Source organism: Perna viridis, chromosome 3, assembly GCF_037379345.1.
Source record: "Perna viridis isolate PV_CMFRI_1.1 ecotype Kerala chromosome 3, ASM3737934v1, whole genome shotgun sequence".
NCBI lineage: Eukaryota > Metazoa > Mollusca > Bivalvia > Mytilida > Mytilidae > Perna > Perna viridis.
Genome location: NC_142447.1, coordinates 41,514,402 through 41,530,127, shown reverse-complemented (window position 1 = coordinate 41,530,127; position 15,726 = coordinate 41,514,402). Strand labels below are relative to the sequence as shown.

General features: G+C 32.9%; 1 protein-coding gene across 2 annotated transcripts in view; it reads left to right on the top strand.

The window, feature by feature from the left end:
• The first annotated feature begins 5,278 nt into the window (after positions 1 to 5,278).
• Positions 5,279 to 15,726, top strand: part of LOC148622297 (RNA polymerase II elongation factor ELL-like) — a 34,357-nt gene continuing 23,909 nt past the window's right edge. The window contains exon 1 of one of the 2 annotated variants that reach the window (XM_088572059.1): positions 5,279 to 5,429. In XM_088572059.1, coding sequence (XP_088428185.1) covers positions 5,298 to 5,429 — 132 coding nt within the window. In that variant the 5' untranslated portion in view covers positions 5,279 to 5,297. Of the gene's footprint in view, positions 5,430 to 14,803; positions 14,888 to 15,726 lie in introns of those variants that run through there. The other variant, XM_088572060.1, reaches the window with a different exon arrangement.

Below are 15,726 nucleotides of genomic sequence, written 5' to 3'. Positions count from 1 at the left end.
CAGTACTGATTTTTTTTTAATTTTAAGACCAATTTTCAGTTAAAAAAAAAATGTCAAAAATCCATTTTTCAGGCCCTTTGCTATTTCCATGGTAACCATGAACCAGTCTCTGCAACCTGTTTTCTGAGGAAATTTTGCCAATGTTAATACAACCACCAAGTTTTAGCTTTTTGGACTTGAATTATCTAGAGCATCTAGGGCATTTAAAATTTTTGGTTTGAGCTAAAAATCTCATGAATGGATGGGGAATTTAATAAAAAATATTTCTGGAAAAAAAAGGTAATTTTGTGCTTTCTATTTTTTTGTTTGTTTTTTTTTGTTTTTTTTGTCTTTTTTTTGGTTTTCTGTTTTGTCTTAGTGTTACATATGCAGATGCTTAATGATGACATAATCCTTTATGATTATTTACTTCAAAATTCATGATTCTCCATTAACCCTTTACTTCATAGTGTCATAATGATGCCTTTTTGACACCCCCTTTTTCTACATCTTGTACAACAATTTAGCCTAAGATTTCTCTGCATTTTTTTTGGTTAATTTGACTTGAACGGCTTTCAGCAAAAAAAAAAATATGTATGTGAATAAACTCACAATATGATAAATGATTATCCCCTAAATCAGGATTAATTACCTGGATGTAATAGTAACATCTGTGTTCGGATTACATTTTAAGTGTAAGCTAATCCAATCCAGGGCCTTTAGTCTCAAACATGGAGAAGCACTCTTACCGGTCCTCTACAAAAAGCATACAGAATTTCACAAATCTTCTATTCTTTGCCTTTCACATACAAAAAAATAATAAAATAAAAAATGAAAAGTCAACTACCTAATTGTGTATGATAATGTACTTAAAATCAACCTTCAGACTAATAATTTGTAAGTGCTAATTTTAAAATTCTTTCACGACTTTCATTCTTGTAAGAATCTTATGCTGTGTCAAATCAAGTGCTGTATCAAGCCTGAATATAATATTCCTACTCATCCCAACTTTTCAGCTTTCAATCTGCAGTTGTATCAAGCTGTACCTTGTAGAGCATTTAATTTCTGAGTCCCTCAAGTATACCAGAAACTTTTGGGAGATTCATAAAACACAGTAAGGAATAACTTATGTAGTTTTGTAGAATATGTGAAAAATCAAGATTTCGTGCATTTTTTACTATTTTAGGGGGAGCATACGATGGGGCGTCCCTGTGAATCTATGTTTGCTGTATACACAAAAATCATCAGTCATCATTCAAAAATATAGACTACACTCCAGTTAAAAACTAAATCAGCAATACACCTGGTAGTTGAGGTATTGTTTAATCACTTTTAAATGTTTCAATAAGTATAACATTCCATATTAACACAGAGCAACCTCAAGATTGGACTATGAATGTTATAAAAAAAAATATTTATTTCATTTTCCAACAATGTGTGTCATATTCTTGTAAAAGTAATTAGTACATGCATGTTTTGTTTGGTTTTTTTTTCAACAAACAGTCGACAGTCCAGTTGGATCACACTATATTCCTTTTTCGTCGATCTGTTTCTCAACTTGTGAGACTGGCTTTGAAACAACGAAAAGACAAATGACATTTTACAAAGTTATACATTAAATGACATAACTATCCACAATACTTGGACAATATATCGACATAAGTACTGAAGCATCATAACAGAAGAAATATTCAGAGACATCTTAATCCAAGTACACATGACTAACACTTAAAATGGGAGAAACAATCTACATTTCACAGTACAATGGATGATCCTGGGATTTTGAAAAGGGTATTTCTGGACGGTTTTCTAATTTTTGCATTGGTGCATGATATCAGCGCAAAAAAAAATGTCCAACAAAAGGAAGGATTCCGACACCCTTAACAGCAGCTGAATACACATTTGTATCAAAATCTTATACTTTCTTGAAGGTGGCTATGAATTTTTTTAAAGCTTGTTCCAAATTTTCGAGGACAAAAATAATTTGACCAGCAGTGTGAAAATGTGTATTTTACTCTAAGCTTTTAAAAGTTAGTACAACCTTTAAAAAACTGATTAACATTAGATTCAATGTACTTCCTGTCAGAATCGGGTGGTTTTTTTTGATGTTTTTTTTTTTTCACAAATAAGCCATACTAGAAAATTCATGAAACGGTGATTTTATCCATCGCGTTCATTTCACAGAATTTGTAAAAAGAACGCTACAAAAACTATCAAAAACTGTTAAGTTTGTAACATAGACTTGCTTCCGTAATCAAATGTGCAGCCCGAGTAGTATGAAGTCGGGTTGCATGTTTGATTATGGGAGCAAGTCCATGTTGTTACTTTAAGCAGTTAGGGACTAAATGAATCAAAATTCCGACAATAACGACGAATTAGAGGGGACCATCATGAATCTTCATCTCTCGTAAAAACATTTATCTCCATCTTTAGAAAAGTTTATCGGGCTGTAACATGATAAACTTCATGGGTGCCTAAATAAAAACAATGGACTTGTTGCTTGAATGTAGGTTTTGAAGAGAAAAGCTTTTGTTTTACGTACCCCACTGTGAGGGATTTTGGTTATAGGGATATTGGACTATAGGCGATAACCCGGCTAAAGTCAAGAGCAGCACATTTTAGTCTAAAATGCCAATTTACTTGATTAAATACTTGATGGAAAGGAGGTGTGTTGACGATTATTAGCTTTTTAAATTGTTTCACATATTATTTTAATTGATATTAGCTATGCCAGTATAATTGCACTGGACATTTATTCAGTGTGAAATGTACCAGCGATGATGATTGTTTTTTTTTACGACCTTGAATACAAATACAGGCCTCTCATTGTCGAGGTCAGTGGTAAGTAAAACCAACTGGTGTTGGTGGCAGAGCCCAGCCTTAGAAATACCTGACCGAAGAATTGCGGACAGAGTATGTCCTTCTAGCGGCTAGGCTACTGTGTTGACACTCTGGTCTACTTCCAGGCCCCACGTGGGTTCGAGAGCGTTTCCCCACTGTAACTATTAGGGAGTACATCAACGTGTAAAGTGTGTGTACTAGCAATATGCTATAGCAGCTATCACATACACCACATGGATTTGTTCCCACGTATGCAGCTCGACTAGTATATACTAGTCGGATTGTACATTTGATATAAATAGTGGGAAAGAGCAACCAAGGGAACCAAGGTTATAGCAGTAATCAAAAGAATGTATTCCAGGGACAAAGACCAGACATGGAAAACAGACATACACAAAAAAGAACATAAAGTTACTAAAATCATACATACAACAGTAACAAAAGTAAATGAGCAACTCGGACTCCACTAAAAACTGGGAGCATGGACCAGGTGCACCGGTAGGGTAAGCGTCCTCTGCTTTTCTAGAAACACCCGCCGAGCTGCTCATAAAAAGTCAAGTCCGGGGTAGACAAACGAGGAAAGGAAAACTATGACCCGTTGGATAAATCAGTTTTCATGGTGCTGATGGATACACCATAACGATCCACGAGTTCATGATGACGACCATAAAACTTCTGCAGTGATGACTTCAATCTTGTAGCAACATAACCCTGTTCCAGAAGCCTATTATTTAGAGTTCTAGCGCGATACAAAAAGTCTGCGTAGTCCCGGCAAGCTCTGGCATAACGTATGAGTTGTGATATGAACACTCAATACGCAGGAGCCGAAGGGATGTTGCCACAGATGAAAGGAAAGTTGACAATTCTGGATGAAAAGTCATCGCGTTTGTCGTAAAGTTTGGTCAATAGTTTTCCTTTACCATCGATTTCTAAGTGTAGGTCAAGATATGAGGCTGACTTCATAGTGTCTGTAGTATCTTTTATCTCAAGTTCTTTTGGGTAGATGCGATGTATCAAATCCCCGAAATTAGGATTGTTTAAAGATAACACGTTATTGGGAGCAATTGTATAACCTATAACATTTGAACTTCAACTTCCTCTATTTTTCGAATCTTGAAAAATAATTACATTTTAGATACGTGAATTATGCATGATCCTCTCCAATGGAGTTAATTGACAAACTACATGTAGTGTCAATTCATAAAATATATTTTCTATCCACCTGGGCGTAGTAATTTTGACAGGTACGGTAGGCCGTACCAATAATTTTCACATAAAATGTTTTTTTTTTTTTCTTCCTACGCCTATGAGATTCCATAATGAATACTAAAATTCACAAGCGTATGTATGGACATTTCCAAATGGAAGGGATGGGATATCCTCTTTTATGCTAAAAAAAAAATAGATTGGTTATATAGAAATCTGAGAGCTCCAGTAGCGGATTCAGAGGGGTGCAGGGGGGTGACCTGAAAAAAAAATCGAATTATGCTAATGTCTTAGCATCCCTTCTTTTTTTCGAGAAACCCCGGCTAGCACCCCTCCTTTTCAAAGTGTCTGGATCCGCCCCAAGCTCCTTAATGATTAAATATCGACAATCTATTCAGATGAACCACAGTTGGGCACCAGTTTGATAAAAATAAGAGTGTTTACAAAAAAAATATTTTAAGGCTATAGAATTTCAACGATAACAATGATAAGTGTATTTTATCAAGATATGGAATCTACAGACGCGGATACAGAATATATCGTATATCAGAGATCAGTGGTTTCCTGCCACATTATCAACTATTAAGATTTTTATCGATCCTTGCATTATTCAAGTCATTTTAGTGTATTTTATCAAAGATCGTTGGACAGGCACTTAACTGACTTGTTTTTGTCAAAGCCCGGTGCGTCAAAGCACAGTTTTACAAGATCCCTTGGTTGAAGGCGTGTATATGAAAAATAAGACAACTAACAGGAACATATATACGAACATATTCGTATATATGTCCAGGCGCGGATCCAAGGACTGGCGTACAGGGCGTACGCCCCCCCCCCCTAATTCGATGAGAAAAAAATTTCACCGCAAGTTTCAGCCCTGCTTTGCATGGTATTTAATACAATTAACGCCCCCCCCCCCAACTCATATCCTGGATCCGCCACGATGTCCCTGCTACTAGTCTACACTTTTCCCAATTTTCCGTGTCACGACTTTTCCGATTCTGTTTAGCTATTACTAAACACTTCCGTTATGGGGACTTTCTCATAATACATTTTATTTACAAAAAAAACTATTGTTTACTTTACTTGTACAAGTAGAAGCCTTGTATTTCAAAGGTCTTGTATTTATCTATCAATGACAAATAAATAATATTAAATTATGTTAAAGATGCACCTTTTCATTAAACAATCAATCAAAACAACCGGAAACAGTCTACCAGGACACGATAATGAATTCGCCCCTAACTGTAAACTGTCGAGAGCTCAGACCCAACATGGCCGCGCTGGTGGAAGGCCAACATTATGGGCTCTCCTCGAATTTATCTCCGCACGACCAAAAAACGGTCGTCCAAGTTAGATTAACGGATTCTGCACTTAAAGCAATAGAAGAATATTTGAAATTGAAGGTAAATTCCTCATGTTTTATTCAAAAATGTAGAGAAATTTCTCATACAAATATGGTGATGGCAGAAGAAAATTGCATACTCAACAATTTTCAGTTGATTTGTTTTTTGACGTTGGTTAGTTTAGTTGACGTCTTAGAAGACTGTGTGTTGATAAAATACTGAACTTTGACTATGCAAGCCTCCGAATATTTCTGATGACTTTCAAGTTTAATGATAAAATGGCGAACTTTCGCGTGACCATATGTGGACTATGTGGATTTTTTCCTCTGAAGAATTTTGAATTTTGTTGTACTGAATGTACTGTTAAGAAATGAATTCATAGAATTTATTATGTTGGACTATAGTTAGCCAGATTTTTTTCTGCATAATTCTTTCTGTTACACTTTTATCTCCCGAATGGGTCAGTCATTCTGGTTACTGATCATTAAGTTCACTGAAATGTCAAATTAAGAACCCAAACTTTTCCAAATTATGAACTTTGAAAATCAGTAATGCAGGACTGAAATTAATTGTTAATCTTTTTTGTTTATTGAATCAAATGCTGAAACATACATGTACAAAATGTACTAGTGTCTGTACATAGTACAAATGTATATCATCCCAGGAAATAAGAATATTGCCACATTTACATTTATTAACTATATTTTGGTACATTGTCTGTCTGTTCAAGTAACATTTGATCTAAGAAAACAGTATTTTGTATCTAATAATTTTTTTAGTTTAAATACATAAAATTTAGTTCTCAAACAGGTCCATGGTTTCAGATTAGAGGGATGTGAAAATTGTAATTACCAAATGGAGCTACATTTTTTGAAGGTGCAAAATTTTTAAAGAATAGACCATTTTTATAGAAAAGAATGGGGGTGTGGTACGTTGGATCTTGGAAAAAAATATGGATGTTTACTATTAGAAAAATTATTTTCAGTGGACTCTAGTTTTTCAAGGGTTATGTTTTCTCTAGAATTTATTACACCATGAAAAATGTGTGTAACATCACTTGTATACATAACTTACAAATGTACATTAAGAATATGATCAAAGCCCTGATAAAGCTGAACCTTGGGGAGTCATGAGATATTTACAGTGGTTTTGATACCCTTATACATGTATTGCAGTCAGATATTGGCTGTTTCCCCAGGACACTTTTCCCAAAATGTTGAAAAATATTTTTCCCAAAGGGGGGAAAATTCCCAATTGTCAGGCATAATTTTTTGGAAAAAAAAATGTAAAGATGCCAGTGAAATTCATGTTCTTCAAGACATGATTTCTTGGCCTGGTACTTTGTTCACTTCTGGGGAATTTTTTTTTCAGCAAGTCATAACCAAATGAATATTGGGAGTACAGTTTTGTCATTTTGATATCGGTTTTTAATTCTGAATCGGCATATGACACATTTCTGTCCTCTGTAAAATATTTTCCCAATGTGTTGAAAATAAGGCAAAAATTTCCCAAAAATAAAGGGTTGGGGCTGCTTTTAAAACTAGGAACAAAATCACTGATTTATAAGTACATGTAATTCTGAAAACTTTTAAAAGTCTCCTATCATAATCCACTGTGGGCAATTTGTTCTTTCTGTATTTCCAAAAAGATTAATTATTTACAATGGGATCAGTACTTTCACTGCAACTACTAAAACTACTGAAACCTCAAATCAACACAATATGTGATGAAATTCCATTTAAATTGCAATTCCATTTTTTTTTTGTTTCATTTTGATTTTGCTTCTCTAAGTGTAATATTGACAACCTATTTTTAGTTTTAAATGTAATCAATTACATGGATTCCATATATGGATATCAAAGGCATTGAAAAGATATAGTTTAAAATTCGATATATGTATTCGAATTTTTCTTTGACAATCATTTTATGGGAAATACAATGTCAATCATACACTGTTTAAATTGGCAGTGTACATGTATTTATATGATATAATCAATTTGATACATTTTTTTTAAATTCATGCACCAGATCTCTTTCACGTTGGAAGTACTTTTAAGGCGGTTATCAAATGAATCAGATGGTTTTAAGACTCAGAAGTCATATGACTTCCAAGTAAAAAGTATATGATCTTGAAAGTGAAGCTCATGTAGTTATCTTCTTTTGTCACTGCAACATGTGCAATGAACACACAAGTGCTTAATCCACTAACTATAGACTTGAATTTTTCAATCTTGCAGAAGTTCAAAAATTTCTTATCACATAATACAGAAATGGTACATGTATTGCAGGTAGGTGCCACCTACATGTTCTACACATTTAAGTGAGGCACCAGATCAATTGTTACAGAAGAATTCTATTTCATCAGTTTTATATCATTTAAATATCCAAAATTGGATATTTTTGTATCACTACATGTACACAAAAAATGTACATGTACATGTACCCTGCAATTTTTTCCAAATGTGCAAAACAAAGAAATGACATTTTCTGCAATTTGATTTCTGTCCACACGTGTCCCATACAACTTGATCATTAAAAACCAATTGCTGCCAAAATGTCTAAAGCAAAAAAAAAATGTTCTTGTTTCCTGCTAGGAGCAAGAAAAAAAATAGGGCATGTTTTTCAAAAACATTTTACATTGAGTTGTTGGGGAAACAATCTTAAGTCAAAATGGCCATGAAATGTTTAGGGTACTCACAATAAAAACAAGGGTAGGTACAGTGTAGGGTAGCAGGAAACAGACATATTATTTCTTTTTTGGCTTAAGTACATTGTACATTGCATTGCATTGAGTCATATTGGTTTTTTTCTCCTTTTACAAACTAGTTTTTGCTAAAAAATTATCAAAGAAAACGAACTAAATGTAGAAATTTTCACTGCCCTGTAATTGTATATGTACACTGTTGACCAGTATTTTCATATAGACAGTTTTATTATGACTTGACTATCCACAATATTTTGGTAGCTACTGTACTTAAAACCATCAAATTAATGGATGATATTGCTAGATAATTAAATTTAACACTGTAATGTCATTTCGACCAGTGTTCAGCTTCCAAGACCGTACATGTATTGATCTACAAGAAAAGCTTTAACACCTTATGTTGCATTAGTTTTCTGTAGTTGTCATTTATTGTCATGTTCAAAGAGGGAAGTATTTTATAACGATACGGATTCATTTGATTGACTTGTTGGAAGCAGTCATGTACTTCATGTATTTCTGAAATTTGCTAGAAAATGATATCTTTTGTTTGGTAAATTTTGCATCTGTGCATTTGATTGTGTTTGGCTTATTAGGAGAACTTATTGTTTATTTTGATCAAACAACTATACATGTACAATGTATTGTGTGAGTGTAATACCATATAAATACATGTTGTTGTTTTGAATAACAGACTTATTTGTTTGATTTTTAGAATGTAGTCTTCCAATGTAGGCTAGTCATCTAGTTTGGTCTGTAGTATGTTTAATTGATATGTGTAAAGGGGTTAAACTGTATGTTTATAGTTTTTTATCATTTATTCAGTGAAATCACAAAGAAAACATTTGCACCAGAAAGTTGGCTTTCATGTACAGATACATGTAACATATGTTTTTAAGGCCGTTAAAGTGTAAAAGTCAATACAAGAATTGAGCGTAATTATTAGCATGTACTAGTCTGAATTAAAAGGCTGGGATGTCAGATAGATGACCCTTCCTTCTTCTGTGAAATTAGAATCAATTTTTTTTTTCTTTGTTTAGATGTGTTTACCCCTCCCCCCATAAATTTTGAATTCGCACCCTGATGTACATATGGAAAAGTATAGTACACTTTGGCAAGTGATTCTATCAGTATTCAAGTAATGTATACATGTAAATGTTCAGATAATTTTTTTTGATAAACATAACCTAAAATAATGTACAATTTAAACAAAGTAAATCCAATACTTGTTAACATATTTACATTCTAATGCATCAGCTGTTATTTTAAAATGATAATGTCAACATGTACTTCTGTACACTGTACACCATTAGCCTCTGGCTGTTTTAGTATTGAAATAACAATACTGTTATCTTGCTTCAGGTCGTCTAATGTAAACTGTATATGTAGATGTGTATTAAGCTGATATTACTTTCAGAGATTACCCAAAGGTGTGTTTACACTTGTTGAGGACTGTTTCAGTGATCATTGAAAGTGTTTACTATTTTGGATTGAAGTAATACCCTGGTGCATTTGTTTTGTTTCACCTTATCCATTCTTTTTATGTCGCTAATAATTGCTAGCGATGTCTAGCACTCGTAATTTCAGTACTTATTCGCATGATTTGCATAATTATATATTAATACTCCACATTATGCTGCAGATCTGTGCCATGTTTACTGCCATAGAGTCATAGTTCTTGCTTCATGTAAGATTAAAATGTACCTCTTAAATATCATACATGTATCTTCTACATGTCTTTTTTGCTAATTGTATGAGAATGAGAAGTTTACATGAAATGATTGGTAAGCATTGAACATTACCTAGTTTCCGATTTAGGCACAGGAGCTCATTACAAGACTACACAGGTCTTATACATATTCATTAGCAGGCCCCCCATATCTTTGAATGTTCATTCCAGTTGTATAATCTGGTTCCTAATCTGGTTCCCTGGTCAATATCAAAAGCGACCCAAAGATCACTACAACATACCTCTTTTTAAAAAATATCATACACATGTTTATGTGTGTTTTTTTTTTTTTGCTAATATGAATACGGGAAGTTAACATTAAAAGATGAAATGATGGGTTAGCATTGAATTTATGTAATATTACCAGTTTCTGATTCAAACGTGCTCGTTACAATTGACACTATACAGATCATATATATTATATTATCAGGACCCCGATTTCTCTATATAGTCATTGCCAGTTGTTTAATCTAGTTCCCCATAATTAAAAACATTTGGTTCGAAAGAGTACACAATCATATCAATGGATCCAAGATTTAACAGAAGTCAACCGATTTTTGGGGATATTGCATTTGTGCCATTACAGATGTTGTAAGTAAGACAAAATCAGTGACAGAGAATATTTGACGATTAGCCACTTTGAAGACTGCAGTCTTTGATTTTTCATTGCACTGATAGTGCCTCATACATTGTACATAAATTTCAAAGAAATTTTTGAATATTTTTTCCAGTATGTGAGCTGGATGTTTAGATTTTATAAAAACCCTGATTGTCTTGAAGTCTCATATTCAATATTTTTATTAAAATAAACATTTGTTATATCTTAAAAGAAATGACAATTTTTACAATGGGTTTTATATCCAGAAATTTATCCTTCCTTCTTGTACTTTTTACACCATATCCATTTAAGGTCATGTATGTAAATAACACCTAGGTGTCTAATTTTAGCTTAATCTCTTCACATGTAAATATATGAAAATAATCAAACCATAATAAGGTAAACATAGGCTTAACATGTCATTAGTTTAAATGTTTCTGAATGTAGACCTAGGGAAAGGAAGGTAACAATGTTACATAAGTATTAGGTAACCCATTAATCAATCTGTTTTAACAGGTTAATCTTTGATCTGTTCACAATTAACTCTGTTGGAGTTCTTAAATTACTTCCATAGAAACACCTGTGGTTGTCATACTATAACTTATTAATTTTGTCATATTGAGACTCCTGGAGCCAACATACAAATTGTACATGTACAACTACATGCACTGCATATCTGTTTTGAGAAAGTAGAAATATGGTACATGTCAGTACAGCAGGTGGCTCAAAGGGAAATCCACATTAGAATGCATATATTTATGTTAACACATGAAAGACAGCTTTCACCTAACCTCCTTTTTTGAACACTTTCATATATATAGTTTTACCCTTATTCTATATTCCGTCATAATTATTTTTCCTGTTTTACTGATTATTTGCAGTTAATCGGTTAATTTTGTTTGTTGTCTGATTTTTTGCCAAAATCTTTGGCATTGGCTGTTGTAAATTTTTGTTAAAACCCTTTTTGTTGTGTTTACATTTTGTCTGCTTCCAGGTGTTGAACTGACTTTTTGTTATGTGATAGTTGATAGATTTTAGATTGACATTTTGTTCTGCTCCTACTCCTCTGACAAATTGTGGACAAAATAACTCATTTAATTGGTTTTTCTTTTTATTTGATAGAGTTATACTTTTTTTCTAAAATATATACATATGAATGAAGACAGTAGCAATTATTAAAACTTAACTTGTTAAGCCTTGTTATTTTGATAAATTAATTTTTTATAATCCATCATCAAATTTTACCTAATTGAGACTAAGTCCAATTTTCTTTTAAACATGAATTATTATTTTTATATCAGATTTAGGCTTAAATTCAATATGTTAAAAAAACAGCTGATTATCAGTGACATTCCAACTTCCTGTCCCAGAAGATTTGATGAATGAACTAGGGATATGTCACCCTCTAGGTCAATTGACAAGTTGCTAATACTTTGTTAAATACACTACATGTCCCATGTCATGTTATTATCATATTGAATAATGGTATATGATTGACAGAATTGTTCTCATCTTGACAGTCTGACTTGTTATTTGAATTTATGATCCTGTTACCAGGTATTACATTGTTCATGTTGAATTCATGATCCAGTATGGGTATGAATCGGGTGGGTTCAAAAAAATTTGAAGGAGGTATAATTTGCTAATTTTTGCTCTACATTTGCTCTTAATCTATATAAAATCTATAAAAAGGGAGAGGTCCAGGTGTTTGACATCCTCGTGGATCTGCCACTAGGATCTCTCTCTGTCAGTATACATTTGTATATCTAGTAAACCAAACAATGGACATTAACTTACAAATATTTTTTCTTTTTTTTATAATGGTTGGAAGGAATTGTGAATGTACTACACTCAACACGCTAATGTTGATGAAAAGGGTGGTTCACTTGAAGACCAGAGAATGTTTTTTTTCAATAAAAAATTATGTGTTGAGTTCTAATAAGATGTTAAACATTTGGCTGTTGTATTTGAACATGCTTTAAAAATCTAATTCTTAAAAATGTAAATTAATGCATTGCAAGTGTATCAACCATCTTACTAGAACTTCAAATCTTATAATGATAATGTTTATCTTTCATAGGACCAGCTGTCATTTCATTTGCTCCAAGTAACATTTCCTTTGTTAGTTTAGTTAAGATATTTTTCATAGGTGTTTATTTTGTTACTGAAATAATTTTAAAAATTGTCAAAACTATAAAGAAAAAATAATTTTTTGGAGAAAAAAAATGGAGTAGAAACATACATGTTTACCAGATGTTATGGGTACGCATAGTTCTAGACAAATATTAATACACCAAGACTTTAAGTAACAAAAAAAATTAACACTTGGACATTTAATTTTGAATTACTCTGTCAACTTAAAATTGGTTTGACGTCACTGTCCCATATGTTTACAAGTTACAAGTTCTTTTAGATGTAGAATTTTACATAGAAGCCTTGCGGTCAAATTTTATGCCTTGTAATGCAGTGTAGTTATCATCAGTGTTATTAGGAAGCATATTACTTGCAGTTTACAAGTGTATTATTTTTTCTTATAACAGATATTCTGTACTATAGTGAAATGATGGTATAAATTTGTACTGCTGTCTATCTGTCCATATGTAGTACAATTATTTGAAAGATGATTAATTTTTAAACTTTTTTTTTCATGGATGGAAGCTCCTTTTCTCTTCAGAGTTATGGGACTTTGAATACAGGAAAGGGGAATTAGGGATATTTTGTTCTTTAGCACAGCTGTTTTTTTTACACCACATCACTGATTAGATACAATAATTTTAGCTCTTTGATACTCATTCTGACCATGTTAAACATGAAAAAGTAACATACTGGTACAAATGTACATGTTGGTCAGTGACATCCATGAACAAGTATAGAACAAGATAATCATGTTTTCAGGCTAAGTTTCTGGTCAGTGACCTTATGTTACATCAGCCCTGTGGAGGTAGTGGTCTTAGGTACTACATGTTCTCCTATGTTTTATGTCCATGTAACCTTAACAGTTGGCCAGTTGTATGTGTACACCTTTATCAAACAGCTGTCATACATATTTGTATTAAAGTCTCACAAAGGTTAGAAGCATGGCTTCTAAACAGCTTATATGTATTTAACTTCAGGTTTAAAATGGATTTTATTTTAAGTATTATATTTTTCTTCTTTTTTTGGTCTCTACTTTTGTTTTTTGGAGGTTTATTTAGTCACACATAGCCTCACATTGTTGCAGATGCATTTGTACTGATGTGTTGTTTTCATGTACTTCCTGTCAGAGTTTCAAATTCATTAAAACTGAACTAAACTCTAACTCTTTTTCACTTTTCTACAAGTGGAACCTTGGTAAACTTTTAAAGTTTTGGCAATTTACATGTATTTGGTAAAGCAATTAGACAGCCAAATCAAGATTTTTTCCAGTAGAAAATTGTTTGTATTTCCTGCTATGTTAAAAACAAGTATGTAAATATATATGTATATACATGTTTATGTTTATTTACAAGTGACCCAAATTGTGAGGACTTTATTCACTACACTCCCCCATTGGATCATAAATGATTCAGAGTAGATAATGTAAGCATACAAGGGTCTGAAAAATTTCCAACCTTGTTAGAACTATCAAATTTGCAAATAAAATTTTTGGTTTTTCCCACATCAGTATTTGATCTTGTACGGCTGTGACATCTTTAGCAACATGTTTATTTTGGTATATACCTGTATACATACCCCCCCTCCAACTATGGAAGGGCAAAGTGCCACAAGAAAATCCAGTAAAGGACAATTGAAGTTTGATTAAATTTTACAATGTTTAATTTTTCTTTCACCTGATGTAATAAAATTACTGTAGCTGTCAATCATAGATCACAGTTAGGATTACATATAATCTGATTGTCCACTATCAAACAGCAATACAACTCAAGAAGGATAAGGTATGTGTACAAGAAGGCCTCTAAACATGATATTTTTAAATGTCTTATATTGATGTCCATAAGGTAAAGTTGACTTGAGGTTAAACCTATAATAAGAGATAAGGCCTTACTACTTTATTATGAAACTATCAAGTCCGACCTTAGATAGATTTATGATTGACCTGAAACTCAGGAAGCATATAAATTTTCTTCTATACTTGTATGATAGATTTCTTCAACAAAAATTGTGACCTTAAATTCTGATACAAACACTAACAAAAAATCTGGTTATCCTAAATTACATATTCTGTGTGCAGTATAATTATAGTAGTTTAAAGTCCTTTGCTATGAAGGGTTACCTTATTATTTATAGAATTTATGACTTGATTCTATAGTTTGTTTACAAACAAATGCACTGTAAACAGGATGATATCCTCTTACCCAATCAAAAAAAAAAATCTTACATAGTTAGATTAATTATCTAACAAATTGAACTATAAATCACATCATAATAGATATAAAAGTTTAAATTATAAGTTTAAGGAAGAGACTGTCCATGTAGAAACCAGGGAAATTCTATGATATGGGCAACACATGGTAAATTTTATCCGACATTTTTTTGTGTTCAAATGAAATGCTTAACTCATTATGATATCAGAAAGAACAAGAATTTTTTTGTATTTATGTAGATGACTCAGATTGTAGGTTAAAAGTTCCCTTACAAATCAACAAAATAACGAACAGGTCAAAGAGTAATTAAGGGAACCAAGGTTTTAGCGGTAATCAAAAGAATGTAATCCAGGGACAAAGACCAGACATGGAAAACAGACATACACAACAAAGAACATAAAGTAACTAAAATCATACATACAAAGTAACAAAGGCAAATGAGCAACTCGGACTCCACTAAAAACTGGGAGCATGGACCAGGTGCACCCTTAGGATAAGTGTCCTCTGCTTTTCTTGAAACACCTGCCGAGTTGCTCGTAAAAAGTCAAGTCCAGGGTAGACAAATGGGGAAAGGAAAACTATGACCCGTTGAATAAATCAGTTTTCATGCTGCAGATGGATACACCATAACGATCCACGAGTTCATGATGACATCCATAAAACTTCTGCAGTGATGACTTCAATCTTGTAGCAACATAACCCTGTTCCAGAAGCCTATTTGTTAGAGTTCTAGCACGATACAAAAAGTCTGCGTAGTTTCGGCAAGCTCTGGCATAACGTATGAGTTGTGATATGAACACTCAATACGCAGGTGCCGAAGGGATGTTGCCACAGATGAAAGGAAAGTTGACAATTCTGAATGAAAAGTCATCACGTTTGTCGTAAAGTTTGGTCAATAGTTTTCCTTTACCATCGATTTCTAAGTGTAGGTCAAGATATGAGGCTGACTTCACAGTGTCTGTAGTATCCTTTATCTCAAGTTCAGG